We start from the raw sequence: 18,067 nt of genomic DNA on the forward strand, positions 1-18,067 counted from the left end.
AGCAGTTCAGCAATGAAGGATTGCTGACCTATTTCTCGCTGGAGATGGGGTTCCATATGATAGTGCTGGTGTTCATGTATGCCTGCTGTCCTTGTCCTGCTTGATGGCAGAGGTTTTGGGCTTTTGGAGTGCTCTGGTAACTGCAAGGCATTTTATAGATAGAACAGTAAAACCCCTGATATTTGGAATTCAAACAACCAGCAAAAGAAATATTGGAAAATAAATAGGTTAAAAACACATGTTTAAAATTGGTGTGCTTCCCCATTAGTTTGCCAATCACACAACACACAATCTCAAGTAACTGGAAAATTCACTTATCCATAATTTAACAATCCCCACAGATGCCAGATACCAGAGGTTTTACTGTAACTACAGCTATTGTACACAAGTACAGTGGGAATTCACGTTTAGGGGGTTTGATGGGGTGCCATGTTCATTGGGCTGCTTTGACCTGGATATTGTTTGGATTTTGAAAGTTGTTCGAGCTGCCATATCTAGGTGTGAGGAGTATTCCATTACTATTCTTTGTCTGCCTTGTAAGAGGTGGAAAGTTCCAGGGGTCATTCGCTACAGGAGCCAGTCTCTGCTCTTGTCTCTGTGTGACGAGTAGGGGTGGGCCAGGTGATCCCCATCACATTGATGAACACTGGAGATTCTCTCCTGCTGGAGATGCCTGTTGTCTGGTCTCTCATCAACATGTCTTTAACATGCTAGTAGTCTGGGAGTCTGCATGCAGCATTATAGCTAGGCTGTTGACGACCCCTGGGATCAATGCTGAATTGAGAAATCTTGAAATGAAATGAATCAAATTGGGTGAAGACTGGTTTTTACAATGATGGGGATGGATCTCAGCTGAGAAATGAGCTGGATTATCACTTGGGGTACTTCCGACTGAATGAGTCGGTGAAAGCTACAGGTGAATCACATGGGGTTAGAAGGATGTGGACCAAATGCCCAGAATGCCAGCTGGGTTGGCATGGACGAGCTGGGCAGGAGGGGCTGTTCCATGATGTCTGACTCTGTGGCTCAATGCTGAGCCCTGCCATTGTTGAGGACAGCTGTTTTTCCTTGTTTAAAAGACCACCACGGTGTGGCAGGGCTTGGAGCTGTGATCGGATTTGCAGATTGTGGCATTGATGAGACTATTCTTGATTTGTTTTTAGACATTCAGCACAGTAACAAGCCAATTCGGCCCAAGAGCCCGTGCCACCCAATTAAACTACACCCCCAGTATGTTTCCAACAGTGGGAGAAAACTGGAGACCCCGGGGAGAACGTACAAACTCCTTACAGAGAGCGCAGGATTCGAACCCCGGTTCTGATCACTAGTGCTGTAACACTATCCCAGATGTGCCGCCCAAATGTTTAGTGTATGTTATCCTGTGGCGCAGCTTCACATGTTGGGATCTCCTTCTGCATTCCTCAACAAGACAGGGTTCAAGTGATGCTATAGAGGGATGAATATTGGCCTGGAAACTAAAATGTCTTTTGCAGCTCCACAACAAAGGGCTCTCACCTGAACGTTGGTGCTTCCAATAACACAGTGCTTCGATAGCATTCAGTGACACAGGGTACAGTTCCCAGCGCATGGCTTGAACCTCCAACTCCGCAGTCAAAGAATAAGAGTGGAAGAGAGGTGTATATTTTAAGAAATGAGAGTTGGACAGAGAAGGTTTCCAACAGAAGAATCCCCTGGACACAGCTGTGTGGATGTTAGAGTTAATTTGATGGTCTTTTCTCACAAGAGCACTTAGTATTTTGTGACAAATAAACAAAGTTAAGGAGGAAAGGGTCAGGTGGGAAGGTTTGAAGTCTGCCGTCAACATTCCTCTAACTGTTGCCAACTAACAAATAGTTACATTTCATATCAATGGACCAAGTTTTACATTTAAATTTTATCCACAGCACAACAGAAATCACTTGCAACCCTTTCAACCCATGCTACCCAATTACACTTAAATTAACGTACAAACCCCTCACAGACAGCACAGGATCCAAACCCCAGTCCCAATCGCTGGTGCTGTAATAGCCTTGTGCTAACCGTGCTGCAGTCTGCCACAGAGAGTTCCCAGCCTCTTCTCCAGTTGAGGAGAATTGAACAGAAGGTCAAAGGAGAATGAGACTCTGGTCACACACAGTCCTCATTGAAGCCGGACCAAACCAGACGAAAAAGAGTGCTTCAGCAATGGATTTTCTACTGCTGGGGTTCGGACATGGAGAGCTGTCCCTTTTCACTGTCACCAAACTGTGCCTACCTCACACTCACCTCCCACACCTGGGGCACAGGCATCATTGGAATGACTCATGACCCTTCAAGGTGATAGCAACACTTCCTTCAGAACCTGCAGAGAATCTGCTCCAGCCGTGCTGTTAAATAGTAGCCAACACACACACACATTCCCCAACCCCTACATTGCACAACCCATAATCCTACCACCCCACATACTTCCATACACTCACAACATACCCCCATACCCCATGAACACACCCCTCATCCACCCCACACACACCCACATGCCCCATGAACATACCCCATTTGCACAAATTCAACCACCTACACCCACACACGCTATCGCATCCACAGAGAACACCCAATATATAGCCACTGTACACCTACACACCCCTCGCATACCATCCCCCACACACATGCACTCACCCAACACCCCACAAACACATCTAATATACACATGTTACACACCCATCACCCATGTATATTCAAAATCACACCCTTCTACAAACATCACCTGTAGTCCCAGTCCCACATACACACACACAGAGCAGCAATAATTTTCAATTGTTTCTTCATTCCTTCTTTACTCATGGAGGGGCTATGATCCATTAGTAGTCTATGTATTATGTTTGAAACAATTGAAACAATGAATGGCATGTCATGAGGTGGCCATTCACCCCAATGAGTTTGTACCAGCCACGTGAAAGAGCTCTCCAGTTAATTCCCTCCTCCTGTTGTCTCCCCATACCCTTACACATTTTCCCTTTTCAGAAACTATGCAGTCCTTATTGGGAAGTTCACCTTGAACCTGTTCCTGGTGCTGTTTCAGGCAGCAGGTCCCAGATCATAGTGACCTCTGAGGAACACCTTGTTGCCCCCTCACCTCTGCTCCATGTTGATTTCCCTCACCTTGTACCCCTCTGATTGGCAGCCCTCTCACCACTCTGAACAAGTTTTCTCTTTCTCCACCTTCTGAATTCTTTCTGGAGGTCAAACTTTAGACTGCTTCCAGCCTGCACTCTACTCCCACATTTGTTTAACAATCCTTTGTTGTTTAATTAGTGAGAATGAACTCCTGCACTGTGCCTATAACTGCTCACCAAGCAGCTTAAAAATTTGGTTTAGTTTCCACATCATGTTGCAAATGTGTCCCTTTATCTTGTTGGCAAATGAGCAGCCCAGCCAAGGGCAGTTTTGGTCTGAAACTTTCCATCTCTCCCATCATTGCCCTTAATACTGTTGCCTCCTCCCTCGCTTTCATTCTCCCTCTCCCTCACACCCCCTTCTCACTCCGTCTCCTTCTCTTATCAACTAATCCTGACAATTTCACTCCTCTCATTTGAGAAAGAGGATGAGAAAGAGAGAGAGAGAAAGGGGGCAGAGAAGATGAGTGAGAGAGATGGAAAGATGGGGAAGAGAGAGAAAAAAAAAGATCTAAAGGAGCCAAAAGTATACAATGGAAGAGAGGAGATACATAACGAGAGAAAAACGAGATCTGCAGGAACTAAATGTACACAAAGAGCTAAAAGGGGAGCAGATCAAAACTGAGACAATACACACAAACATCTTACTTCACTGATCTCCCCTGTAATTTCTCTGCTCTACCCACATACTTGGGAAGATTACCGTAATTAACGGACTCCAAGGTAACCCTGGCCCCAGGGTAGGTCATCTCACCTTTTGATCTGCTGCCTTCACATGCCTCTGTCTGGTTAGCACTGGCCAGCCTGCCGGCAGCCTCCAGGGGATGGGTGTCTGCCTCACACTCAGCAAGCTCCAGGATCTGTGGAGTGTTGGGTGGGGTCAAGAGGCAGGAGGGATCCAGAGCCAGCTTCTTCTGGGTGATCTCTTGTTGCCCTGGTAGACTGCTCTGGAGCTCAAGGTTCTTCAGCTTGTGTGCCAGTTCGGCCTGGCAGGACTGGAGACTTCCCGAGGCACAGCCCAGGAACAAGGAGCGGCCCATCCTCCTGCCCTTCCCCCTGTAAACATGCTGTAGCTCAGGGGAATCGCTGGTATTCTGCTCTCCAACATCCGTAGAGGAGCTCGTCCTCCCTTCCGGCACTGTTCCTGAACTCTAAAACAGGAGAAAGATTTGTAAAGGTTCATCAACTGTTTGAATGCATTGGAGTAGAAGAAAGATCTCAAAAATTGACCCAAAGTTCTACTGGGCTCCTCCAGATCCCATATATCCAGGCCAAGATGTCCACACCAATTCTGGAAGACTGCAAATTTCCTCAATTAATTTCCTTACAAGTTATTTAACTTTGGTGGCAAGAATGTACACAGTGGACCAGGAATGCAGGGCATCCACACAATGTGTGCTACAGGGAGATGCTTTATTCAAGGATTAATGATTGCCTGCTGGCACAGTGCTCAGGCTGGCCAGGTAAATAATTAATTGACTCCACTTGGTGCTTTGTAACCACAGAGCACACAGCCAGCATTGTGCTGGATTATAGACAGCTCCGTCTTGCCAAAAATCAGTGTGAAATATAGATCATGTAATTATAAAAAAGAACCATTGGCAAAAGAGCAGGAGGTGGAAAGTTGTAGCATAACAAAGACTCCAGCCAGGTACGCAAAAGCAGCAGCTGACACAACCTCCTCCAGTCATGTGTTCAGCCAGTGACAAAAAATGAAGAAATAAGGGAAAGCACACCTGTCATGTCTCTCAATGGGGAAGGAACAGCCATAGAACCACAGCTTATGGGCAACTAATTTATCAAGCACTAAAAGCTTTCTTCACGGACCATGGTCTGAAGAGAAAGGACCTTCAAATTCATGAATCTATAGCTTCCAGAAAGGAAAGGGAAAATCTCTCCAGCAGGTGATCAGCCATGAACAGGGCTGGCTCAGGAGGCAGCACCATTCTGCATCGTGCTGTTTCACGTATCCTTGCACCTGAGGGAGGTGGTACAGTATGTTTCCAAATATCCAAAATGCTCGGGGCCGGACTTGTATCAGTTAACTACATTTTCCAGATATTTGATCTGTAGCACAGTTTAAGCAGCAGAATACTTGTATTGGCTGTTAATGATCCCAACTCCTCCCCTCCGCTGTCGCCAAACCTGCCCAAGCACCCAAGTTCCCCGCTCGGATCCTCAACACCTTCCCACTGCTGTCATGGAATCTGCCCAGGCGCCTGGGTCCCCACTTGGATCCCCGACACCTCCCCATCGCCATCACAGTATCTGCCCAGGTGCCCGGGGTCCCCACTCCGATCCCAGCCCAGTAGTATCAGCATAAAGCAACCACAAAGAACAAGGGATGGTTTTTCAAGCATGAAATAAAGTTTAATTCTTACCTTGAGTATACGAGAACTCTGTTGGATTCAAAATGGCGCTAACAGCACGTCAGAGTCCCACTTGAGCACGGCAGGTAAAAAAAATTCAACTTTTTTTAAACGTGACATCATATTGCTGCCAAAACTTTTCACAGATAACTGGCAATTTCAGTAAAGTGGCTTTTGGATAATTGAAAACGTACTGTATTTGGTTTAATTTACCATTGGTTTACACATTTCATTCAAAGTTTCACAGTTATCACCTGGAACTCTGTTCTCCACAGATTCCACCGGACACACTCAACATTTCTAGCACCTTTTTCTTCATTTCAGATTCTCAGATTCATCAACATTTTACTTACGTGTTTTTGTTTTCTTTTACCTTATGAATCAGGTTATTATATTATTCAAGGCACATTTGTTTGCAATGAATCTCGGGTGTCCCTGTGAGATTCTTGCAACACAAAAGCTTTCTGGCCAACGTTACTTCCTGTAAATGTTTCTGCTGGCTTACCTGTGGAGATCGGGACCCACTGGTCTCCTCTGGAACCTCGGGCACCTGCAGCCTCTGCAGAAACTCCCTTGCACTCTGCAGACTTGAGAGCAGGTCTTGGCACACATCCATGGGCTTCCCCAGCTCAATGTGGAAGGTGTCACACGGCAGGATCAGGGGAGGGTGATTGTCAAAGCTCTCCAGGATGTCAGCTGTGTGCAGGAATACACCACTGTCAGCGGGTGAATTGTGCAGAAGACACTATCCAGTAGCAGAACGGACTCCCTACCTGCCTTCAATAACCAAGCTACGGGAAAGAGAATGCTTGTTCCTACCCCTCCCTCTGCCCCCATTAAGACCATATCATCTGCCAAAACATTCCAGCAGAATATTGCCATGTCATTTTTCCAATTTTGTTGGTGATGTGGAACTGCAGGATTGTGAAGAAGCTTCAAGGAGATGTGGACAGTTTAAGTGAGTGTGAGTGAAGATGGCATTTGGAAATATAATGTGACTAAATGTTCACTAATCCATTTGGTGCACCAAACACAGGTGCTGAGCACCTTTGGGAATGGTGAGAGATTGGAACATTGAAGGGATGTGGGGGTCCTCTTGCACAGGTCACTGGTACCAACACGTGGATGTAGCAGCAGTAAATAGTAGGCCTTTGCTGCAAGTGGATTTGTATAGGGAGGAGAGTTCTTTTACTGTAATTAAATCTGCTCTTCGCAAGATTGTGCTCAAAACTGTGGTCCTCAGAACACTGCAGCACAGAAACAGGCCCTTCGGCCCATCCAGTCCATACTGATCTATGATTCCACCTGGTCCCACTGAACTGCACTGGGTCCATAGCCCATCATATCCCTCCCATTTGCATACCCATCCAATCTTCTCTTAAATGTTGAAATCTATCCCTCATCCACTTCTTGTTTTACACTCTCACCACTCTCTGAGTGAAGAAGCTCCCCCCAAACATTTCACCTTTTGCCTTTAAGCCATGCCTAAGAAAAGATGTAGCTGTCACAGAAAAGGTACACCCTTATGGTTCCAGGGAGGACATGTTTGCCACACAAGGAGGGACAGAGTAGACTGGGACTGTATCTGTTCAAGTTTAGATCAACATAGAAAAGCACAATACAGGAATCCAGCAATCTCCTCTTCTTTCTCTCAACAACTTGGGATAGATCCCATCTGGGGCAGGAGACCTGGTCTCCTTAATGTGATGCCACAGACGCAACATCTCCTCTTCAGTAGGTAACTCGTCCATCTCCTCTGGATCAAGCATGAATTCTTTGTCCTTGATTGGCTCTACCCTCTATCTTCCACTTTCTAATGCAAGTATAAAACACCTTGGGATTTTCCATAATCCTACTTGCCAAGGGCACTTCATGTCCCCGTATGGCCCTCCTGATTGAGCTCTTCCCTGCTTTCTTCACATCCATGGGTTCCTGTCAGATTACATCTTCCCAAACCTTACACCAACAGCACGTTTTGCATAGTGGTTAGTGAAACACTGTTACAGCTGCAGTGACCAGGACTCAAATCCATTGCTGTTTTCTTCCACCATTCAAAATGTATGGGGATTGTAGGTTAATAGTGCGTAATTGGGCAGCATGAGCTCATGGGCTGAAAGGGCCTGTTTCCATGCTATGTCAAAAAGATTTTTTTTACATTTTTAAAAATCTGTTTCTTTTTACTTGACATCTCTCGTAATCCAAGGATCCCAAGGCTTTCCACGCTTCTCTGTCTCCGCACTGAAACATTCCATTCCAGAATACCAATTTGCTGGTCTTTAAATGTCTCCCACATGCCAGATGTGAACTTGCCCAATTGACTGAACTGTTTATTGACAGTTGTATTGAGATAAAATAACAGCTGTTCCCAATCTACTCCCCACAGCTCCTGCCTAATAATACTGGAATTTGCCTTCCCCCAATTTAACACTTTCTGCCCAGACCCAGACTTATCTGTTTATAGCCATCTTAGAACTTAAGGAGCTGTCATCACTGACCCCCATAATATTTCCAGACTGAAACTCTAATCACCTGGCTCATTTTCCATCACAATGTGGCCCCTACCCACAATGAATAAAATATGTACTGTTAAAGAAACTCTCTTGGATGCAGCTAACACATTCTGCCCCATCTGTGTTTTACACTAAGAAGCCCCCAGTCAATACTGTGAAAATAAAATCATTTAATTTAAATTTTTACAAAATTATTTACAATTTAAAAAAATTTAGACACACAGCGCAGTAACAGACCATTTCGGCCCACGAATTCGTGCTGCCCCATTTACACCCAATTAACCTACACCCCATGTACATTTTGAAAGGTCGGAGGAAACTGGAGCCCCCGGGGAAAACCCATGGAGAATGTACAAACTCCTTATAGACATTGGAGGATTCGAACCCAGGTCCCGATTGCTGGGTTGTAATGGCGTTGCACTTAATCGCTATGCTCACTGTTCTACCCAACCTACACCTTGCCATCATCTGCCGATAAATTTGTTCTTCTAACCCTAAATGCAGCCGTGATGTTACCCCTGGTCAATAAAGCAGCCCTTTCATCTCCAGTTACTTTTACCTTAATGAAGGGTTCAGGCCCAACATGTTGGTTATATATTCTTACCTCCTATGGACACTGTGAGACCTGCTGAGCTCCTCCAGCACTTTTGTGTTTCTACTACAATCACAGCATCCACAGACTTTTGTGTTTCACTCTCTTCGCCTCTTTTAGGTCCCTCCCTATCACATCTAAAACACCAAGTGAAATCTTGGGTTGCCAGCCCTGCCCCCTCTCTCTAAGAAGCATTTTAACCTCACTTACAAACAAGTTTGATGTAAGGAAGAATCTACGACCGGGGCACACTTTGAGAATAACTGGTAGGCTATCCAGGACTTCTAATTTCAATGTTCTTAACTAACTAGTGCTGTCCTGGGAGGGAATTTCACTAGGTATCTAAACAGTGCTGTGTTGGGAGTGTGTGATGGGATAACGTAAAGGGAGTTTCACTCTATATCTAACCAGTGCTGTCCTGAGCGTATGTGACAGGACAACGTAGAGGGAGTTTCACTCTGTATCTAACCAGCACTGTCCTGGGAGTGTGTGACAAGGCAAAGCTGAAGGAGCTTTACTCTAATCCGAGCTATATTTGCCCTGAGAGTATCTGTAGTTAGACATAGCTAATCTAAATTCACCAGAAATGTGTTCTGTGGATCCAGAAATAGTGCTGATATTGATAAATCTGATTGATTTGTTCTCAGTTTGATTTGGAAATAAGTGTTTCTGAATGAACTCATTTAGCCAATCTGTATCCCCTTGGAAGACAAACATCGGGTAGTGAGGAGATACACTTCAGCTGCTTTGTGTTGTCTAGTAAAGCAAAGTCCTGAGATCTTTCTCCAGCCTTTAGAGTACTGCACTGGACCCCAGCATCTGCAGCTTTTCTGTTTCCCTCCGCTGAGCCTGTAAATCAGCTTTGTGATGTACATCTGTTCCATGTCCTGTTGCTGACATCAGTACAGGAAATATGCAAGATTAAAGGAACTCTCAGAGTAGCATTCCTTTCACCTTCCATCACAGAGTAGCCTTGTGACCAGGCAGGGGGGAGCACTTTGAGAGTCTGCTTGATCACAATGTACTGAACAGCAAGTCCAATAGCCTCTGAGCACAGGTATCTGGGCGACCCAGTGTCCTGACCCCCTCCAAGGAATGAGTTTGGGGACTGGAATGCATGCCTTTGACTCCTGCTCTCTATTGCCCCAATCTAACAGCAAAGAGATTGTGTTTCAGCCGGATGCAGGGCACCAGCATGGGAGTTGGAAAGGAAAACAATGGGGTGCAGGAAGGATGTTGTGAGATAATGGCTGAGGCCCAGCAATGGGAAAACAGGAACACAGCAAGGGACAGATTGTGGAAAAAAAATCTTTTCAGTGCTCTGGCCAGGGACGGAAGTCAGTGACACAATACACAGCTGACAAACTGAACATGGAACTGTTCAGCCCAGTGCAGGCCCTTGTGAACGCGGGGAGCTTGACTGTGTCTAAACTGCACTGTCACTACCCCATGAGTGTGTTACAGGACAGCAAAGAGGGAGCTTTGCTCTGTGTCTAAACCTTGCCTTGAGATTAAATGACATTCGCAGATTCACTGAATTATACGCGCAGAAACTACTCCAACTACTCCATGTCAACCAAGATTCCATCCTCAGCTAGTCAAACTTCCCTGCATTTGGCCTGCATCCCTCTAAACCTTTCTTTTCCATGTACACGTCCAAGTCTCTCACGCATTAAAATAGTACTCACTTCTACCAGTGCCTCTGACAATGTGTTCCATATACTCACCACCCTCATTTCCCCTCAAAACCCTTTCAAATCTTTCTCCTCTCATCTTAAGCATCCGCTCTTAGTTTTACACTCCCCTATCTTGGAAAAAAGACTAACTCTTGCCTTTGATATCATACACCTCTCTATGGTATCCTCAGTCTCCTGTACACCTGGCAAACAGCCCCAGCCTATCCAGTCTCTTCTTATAATTCACATCCTCCAATCTTGGCAACTTTCTTGTGAACCTTTTCTAAACCCTCTCAAGCTTAATCACGTCCTTTCAATGCAGACTTGATGGGCTGAATAGCCTAATTTTGCTCCTATATCTTATGGTACGGTGACCAGAACTGCACACAGCACTTTGTTCAACAGCCACATGACTACACAATGACCCGTGCAATGAGATCAAGTCTGCCAGTATTGCCAAGCAAATATTGTATCCAATTGGCCAGCGCACCCTGGACCCCATGTGATCTCATCTTCCAGACCAGTCTACTATGTGGGACCAGGTCTCAGGAGAGTCCAGTTCGTGGGCTATCCTGGACGTGGGTAACTCACCTGTCCTTAGTGCAGCCTTCTGGTCTTCAGGCACAGGGCTCCACATGGGTGGACATGGCCGCCCTGGATTGTATTCCCTCAACATGTGGTGGAGCTGTGATGGATTCAGACTGGCAAAATCATTCCGCAGAGACCGCCAGCTAGCCTGCAACAGACAACAAACAATCAGAGCAGTGACACACAGCAGGTGGCTGTGACAGGAGGAGGAGACAGTGGACACTGGGGTGGAAGCGCTGGGGTTGTAGGGCTGTGCAACCAATGCAGGGGCTGCGGTGGGGGGAGGAGGGCAGGGAGGCAGAGGCAGGGGGAGGATGAAAGACAGGGAGAAAAAGAAAACAGAGAGCAAGAGACAAGATGTGAAAGAGTATAAGAGATAGTGGGGAGTGAGGAAAACTTGAGGAAGATAGACAGTGGGAAGAAACTGAGGGATAGAGAGCGAGCTAAATTTCTTTCTCAAGCCCTCTGGTTTTAGACAACCCTGACCTGGAAAATATATCTATCTCTCTTATTGATGCTCCTCACCATTTTATAAACCTCTATGTCACCGCCCATCCTCCTTTGTTTCAGGGAGAATAAACCCAGTTGACCCAATCTCATCTTACAACTACAGCCCTCCATCCCAGGCAACATCCCGGCGAATCTCTGCTACCACATCCTGTGGTGTCATGAACAGAACTGTACTCAATGCTCCAAGTACCATTCAACCAACTACAACGTGATGTCCCAACACTTATGCCCAATACCACTGCCTTTGTGGCATACACAGCAAGTACCTACCTTATCCACCTGTGGACCACTTTCAAGAAGCTATGGACATCCACAATGTACATCAACACTCCAAAGTCCCTGCCACTTATTCTACATGTCCTAACAGAAGTAGACTTCCCAAAGTGCAGTACCTCAATCTTTGAATTAGGACCCCACTAATAAAATATCTTGACAAAGGGCTGAGGACTGAATCGTTGGTTACCTTTTACTTCCGATGGATGCTGCGCAGCTTGCTGAGTTTCTCCAGCATGCTGTGTATTACCTCACACTTGTATGGATGAAGTTCTATCTGTCCAAACTTCTCCCAACTTTGCAGCTGATCCATTCTTGGATCTACAACACCACTAATTTTTGTGTTGCCTGTAAACTTGCTGATCAGTCTGCCTCTATTCTTGTCCAAGTCAGGTGTATAGATATACAAACAACACCGCTCCCTGAAATAACCCCTTGCCACAGACTTGGACTCTCCTCCACTACCCCCTGCCTCCCAGCATCCAGCCATTTTGGATCCAGTGTGCCAACCCACCTCAGCCCCTGTTCGGATGCCTACCAACATTTTTCCATACCTCGATGAAGGGCTCAAGCCTGAAACGTTGGTTATGAATCTTTATCTTTGATATATAAATACACTGTTTGACCTGCTGAGTTTCTCCAGCATTGTGTTTTAACTTCAACCACAGTGTCTGCAGACTTTTGAGTTTTACTTGCGTGTTGGTGAGTACACTGAATTAGCTCTAAAGGAAGTGGTAGAGGTGGCAATGTTTAAATGACGTTTAGACAGGTACATAGAGACCTGAGTTTATAAAATTATGAGAGGCATTAATAGGATAGAGTCAGAAACTTTCCCTTAGAAAAAATATACAAAAGGACGTGTTCAAGGTGGAGAGTGGAGTTTAAAGGTGATGTATGGGGCAGGAGAGTGGGTGGGTGTTTGAAACGGGCTGCTGGGAGTCGCGATGGAAGGAGATAAAACAGTAGGGTTGAAAAGGTTTCCAAATAGACCCATGTATATGAAGGGAATGAAGGGATATGTATCGTGTACAGACAGCAGTTTTAATAGAACTAGGTATCATGTTCTGCACAGACACATGGGTCAAAGGGCTTGAGCTTGTGATGCTCTTTTCCTCGTTCAATCCTGATGAAAGTTTTAGAGGGTCTGGGCCAAACAAAGGCAAAAAGGACTAGCCCAGGTAGGATGTTGGTTGACACAGACAAGTTGGGCCAAAGGACCAGTGCTGTAAAACTCTATTGAGGAAAGACTTGGGTTGGAGTACTCAGTGGTGATTTTCCACAGGTACCAAAGGGATGGGCAACCTGTCCAGTCTTCGAAGGGTCAGCAGTGAAGGGATACATGAAAGACTGGAGCAGGAGAAGCATGTTCACATGGATGCTGGCAGCAGTGGCATTTATTCCCTGAGTTACTGAGCCAAGGGAATTGGGAACAATGTGGGTACAAGAAATGTAGATAAGCATCCATGGAGTGATATGTGGTTCCTGCTGAAGAATTCACCAGGCAGTGAGGAACTTGACATCCACAAATCAACCCACAGAAGGGGACTGCCTGGTCTGGACTAAATCAGACATCTCCAGCAAACAACCTAAAGTCTGCTCCGCCTGGCCAGAGTATTCCCAAAACAGAGCATGCCAGTCACCTGTAGGAGGTTCTCCTTCGGCGTGGCAAGCAGGTTGACAGCCATAGACAACTTGAGGAAGAACTCAGCAGCGAGCTCCCCAAGTCCAACTCCTTGAATCCAGTCCAGGAGCAGATCCAGATTTGCCCGAACCTGCACTCCTCTTGACCATTGGTAGAACCCGCCACCTGAACCTAGAACGCACGGAAATAGAGGTCACACTCAACAGGTCTTTTAACGGCAGGGATAACTGTCTTTCTCTCTCTCTCTCACTCACACAGTCCCTCGCGCACGAGAATGCATATGTGCACGTAATCGCCCAGGCAGGCACATAATCACGCACATAAGCGCACACACACATGCACGGGCACGCATACAGTCGCATCCACATCCATGTGCATAGTCACGCACATCCAGAGAAAGGAAGTTTGTGGCATTACTGAGGGGTTTCATTGCAATATTGTCAACAAATTCTGAGACAGTGTAGGGAGGGTCTGTACACAGAACAACTAATTCCTGGCAGTGGTTACAGGCTGCAATTGAGTGCTACAGATTTGGATAGTGACTGTGAGGAGCCTGTTGATACTCACCTCGTTCCATCAGGGCATTGAAGAGAGAGGCATTTGTGAAAAAAAAGAGGTATGCGAAGAGTTGGGAGGAAATCTCAGAGTGAACTTGATACCGCTTTAACAAGCTCAGTGTTTCCTGGAAGATGTGCAGGACGTTCATAACCCCTTGTGGCACACTAAGCTGAGGTGAATTGGCTGCAAAAGGGTTGCTATCCAACATTCCAGGCAGGACAGTATACAGGGTCTACGGAGACAACAGTAAACACAACATTGATAGTACTCACTATACAGTACAGCCACCGTGCTTCCACAAGAAAGATACTTCATTAGGGTTAAAGAACAATTTCAATTAATCATTCAGGCAAAATCAACCAGCTGTTATCGTTTCCTGTTGCGCACTCCCCAAGTAAGATCAGCACAGGTTAAAGCTTACCCCACACTGTCCTACCATCCACTAATAAGGCAAGCTAATGTGAAGTAATAAATTAACATTACTTATGAAAATGCTGACTTTAATGTTTTCTATTTATATATTTTACTTTTTATGAATAATAAATATTTTTAAAAGATTAAAACAGAGTAAAGATCCTTCTCCATCATTCCATCTCTTACTCCCAGGACGTTAGTACAGATAAAGTACCTCTATGTACACACGGGTTAGAGACAGAATGAAGCTCCCTCTACACGGTCTCACCCCACACTCCCACAGCTAGGACAATGCACGTTAGAGATATGCACGGACAGGCAAGGGACAGCAGACAGAATGAAGCTCCCTCTACACTATCTCACTCCAACAGCTAGGACAGTACACGTTAGATATAGATAAAGCTCCTCTACCCACTCCCAAGGCAGGGACAGCACGGTTTAGAGACAGAATGAAGCTCCCTCTAGGTTTCTCCACAGGAAGTTACAACTCCCAGCCGATGACTTTTGCACCATTCTCTCTGCTAAACCCAGCTGGAGTAGCCTGTCCAAAAATGTGTTGGATGAGCTGCCATACAGGACCTTACCGATTTGACCTGAAACCTGAGGAATGGCACTGAGCTTCCAGATCCAGCGTGTCCACTGATGTTGGGAGATATGTGCAGAGGTTCATTGGTAGCCACAGGGTTGAGAAACCATGGGCCAGATAAAGATCGAGGGACCAGGATTCTTACTGCATTAAGGGGAGGTTGTTGTTGTTAAATCTTGAGGAGCTTTGGCAGAAGCTTCTGGTAATTATACCAGAAGTTTTGGTAATGATTGAAAGAACCAGAGAGCAGGATGAGGAGCAGGATTTTACACAGTGAGTGTCATCTGGAGCAGAGACCAAAAAGGGCACAGGAAGCAGATTCACAAGAAAATGAAAATCTTACAGGGTTCTGGAGAAGAATGATGGAACTAAACAAATCTGAGAGTTCCCGTAATTTGAGAACTGGTGTGGTTCTTAGTGGAAAGAATTGGTAAACTGAAGGGTGAACATTTTACTGGAACATGCGACTAAGAGGAGAAGGAACTAGATAGTCAACAGAAAGATCTGAAGTGTGGCATGCCTGGCTACATGGGGCAGTACAGTCAAGACAAGGGCATACTCTCATGTGTGGCTGCATCAGGCTGTGCATGGAACCAAAGTACGAGGGCACCAAGTGCTGAGATTGTACCTGTCCTAGGTGTTGCAAAGGATGGCCTGTCTCCATTGCTGCGCCACGTCCCAGTCAGCTGGGATTTGCCACACCACCTATCCTTTGTGGAAGCATTATCCAGGCCAACACCTTTGACCACAAGGCCATCAGACAGTTGGAATGCTGGCTGCAGGGGCAGTACAGTCACTGATGGCCTTCCCATTGAAGGTTGTGAATGGAATTGGGTGTAAAGTTTCACTTTAGACTGAAGGCAGTAAAAACCAGAGTTCTGTGACTGGGTAGAAAACTCCCTGTCCTCACTGCTAACCACACACACAAGTCACCAGGGACACTAAGGATAAGCTAGGAAATATAGAGAGCGCCCCACCACCCTGTTCACACATAGACCTACATATGCAACCACAAGTATTCCCTCTCACCATTAGTTTCTATTGAGAGACTGACTGTCCCCTAGTAAGGTCAGTGTCTGTGGACTGTATCCAAATGAGGGTCAGCGTGTGTGGGATCATCACCCAGTGAGTTTCTGTGTGTGTGTGTGTGTGTGTGTGTGTGTGTGTGTGTGTGTGTGTGTGTGTGTGTGTGTGTGTGTGTGTGGTATTTTTGTCTTTTTGTGTGTGTGTGTGTGTGGATAGGGTTGTAAAGAGAACTTTTGGCCTTCATAAATCAGTGAAGGTTAGTGTGTGTGGAACCCATCTGCCAGTAAGGGTCAGCATGGGTGGAATCTGTTCCCCAGTGAGAGTCAGTGGGACTCATCCACCCAGTGAGGGTAAGTGAGTGTGGGACGATAATGCAATGGAAGTGTTAATGTAACTATTTCCTGAAGGAAAGAGAGAGCGTTAAGGGATTGAATTCTACAGAGGAATGTACGTATTGAGTTAGTGCAATACGTACAAACAGAAACACAAACAGAAGGGGAGCCAAATGTTAATGTTGCTGGAAGAGAGTTAGTATTCTGAACACTGAGACTACTGTCGGATGCCTCCTGCGGAAATTGGGGATGCAAAATTCAGTCCATTGAATATATGTGAATTTTTAAAGATCTAAGACTGACAAGGGATAGTCAACGTGGTTTTGTGTGTGATAGGTCGTGTTTAATCAATCTCAAAGTTTTTTGAGGAGGTTACCAGGAAAGTTGATGAAAGAAAGGCTGTGGATGTTGTCTACATGGACTTTAGTAAGGTCTTTGACAAGGTCCCATGTGGAGGTTAGTCAAGAAGGTTCAGACTCTAGGTATTCATGGTGAGGTAGTAAAATGGATTTGGCATTGGCTATGTGGGAGAAGCCAGAGAGTAGTGGTGGATAATTGCTTCTCACACTGGAGGGCTGTGACTAGTGGTGTGCTTCAGGGATTGGTGGTGGGACCATTGTTTGTCATCTATATCAATGATCTGGATAACAATGTGTAAAATGGATCAGCAAGTTTGCAGACGACACAAAGATTGGAGGCGTTGTGGACGTTGAGGAAGGGTTTCAAAGCTTGCAGGGGGATCTGGACCAGCTGTAAAAATGGGTTGAAAAATGGTAGATGGAATTTAATGCAGACAAGTGTGAGATGTTGCATTTTGGAAGGACAACCGTAGGGCACTGAGGAGTGCAGTAGAACAGATGGATCTGGGAATACAGACACAAGGTTCCCTGAAAGTAGCATTACAGGTGGATAGGGTTGTAAAGAGAACTTTTGGCCTTCATAAATCAAAGTATTGAGTATAGGAGTTGGATGTTATGGTAAAGTTGTATAAGACATTGGTGATGCCAAATTTGAAGTATTGTGTGCAGTTTTGGCCACTTAACTACAGGAAAGATATCAATAAGATAGAAAAGAGTGCAGAGAAGATTTACCAGGATATTGCCTGGACTTCAGGAACTGAGTTATAGGGAAAGGTTAAACAGGTTAGGACTTTATTCCCTATAGAGGCATTTAAAATTATGAGGATAGGCAGATTAAATGTAGATAGCATTTTTCCACTGAGGTTAGGTGAGATACAAACCAGAGTACATGGGTTAAGAGTGAAAGGGGAAAGGTTTAGGGAGAACTTCTTCATACAAAGAGTGGTGTGAATGTGGAATGAGCTGCTGGCTGAAGTGGTGAATGGGGGCTCAATGTTAAAACTTAAGAAGAATTTGGACTGGTACATGGATGGGAAAGGTATGGAGGGCTATGGACTAGCTACAGGTCAGTGGGACTAGGCAGAAGGGCCTGTTCCTGTGCTGTAATGTTCTATGTACTTGTCTCAGTAAAAATGACCATGAAACTACCAGGTTGTCATCAAAACTCTTCTGGTTCTTATTCCATTGGGGTATATATCTATCTCCTTGCCTTGTCTGGTTTTATGTAGCTCTGTTCCCACCAATCCAGTGAATGTTAATTATCTCTTTCTTTCAGGGCAAACAGGGATGGACAATATATGTTGGTGTTGTCAAGCACATTCCCATCCCATGACTAAATGAAAATATGTACTCTTTTTGTTGTTGCCGTTGGTACCATGGTCTGACCCTCATCAGCACAGCCCCTGGTGTCAGGGTGAACTTGCTCTCACACAGCTGAGCTCAGGGCTGCCTCCGAGCTCCTGATACATTTAATGCTCTG

General features: G+C 45.5%; 1 protein-coding gene across 3 annotated transcripts in view; it reads right to left on the minus strand.

The window, feature by feature from the left end:
• radil2a (Ras association and DIL domains 2a) overlaps positions 1 to 18,067 on the minus strand; it is a 54,801-nt gene that overhangs the window by 6,728 nt on the left and 30,006 nt on the right. For 2 of the 3 annotated variants that reach the window (XM_069929658.1, XM_069929660.1), the window contains exons 9-13: positions 13,880 to 14,102; positions 13,311 to 13,483; positions 10,891 to 11,035; positions 6,027 to 6,217; positions 3,907 to 4,303 (exon numbers count right to left, since the gene is read on the minus strand). In XM_069929658.1, coding sequence (XP_069785759.1) covers positions 3,907 to 4,303; positions 6,027 to 6,217; positions 10,891 to 11,035; positions 13,311 to 13,483; positions 13,880 to 14,102 — 1,129 coding nt within the window. Of the gene's footprint in view, positions 1 to 28; positions 141 to 3,906; positions 4,304 to 6,026; positions 6,218 to 10,890; positions 11,036 to 13,310; positions 13,484 to 13,879; positions 14,103 to 18,067 lie in introns of all 3 variants that reach the window. The other variant, XM_069929661.1, reaches the window with a different exon arrangement.

This window comes from Narcine bancroftii, chromosome 3, assembly GCF_036971445.1.
Source record: "Narcine bancroftii isolate sNarBan1 chromosome 3, sNarBan1.hap1, whole genome shotgun sequence".
Taxonomy (NCBI): Eukaryota; Metazoa; Chordata; class Chondrichthyes; order Torpediniformes; family Narcinidae; genus Narcine; species Narcine bancroftii.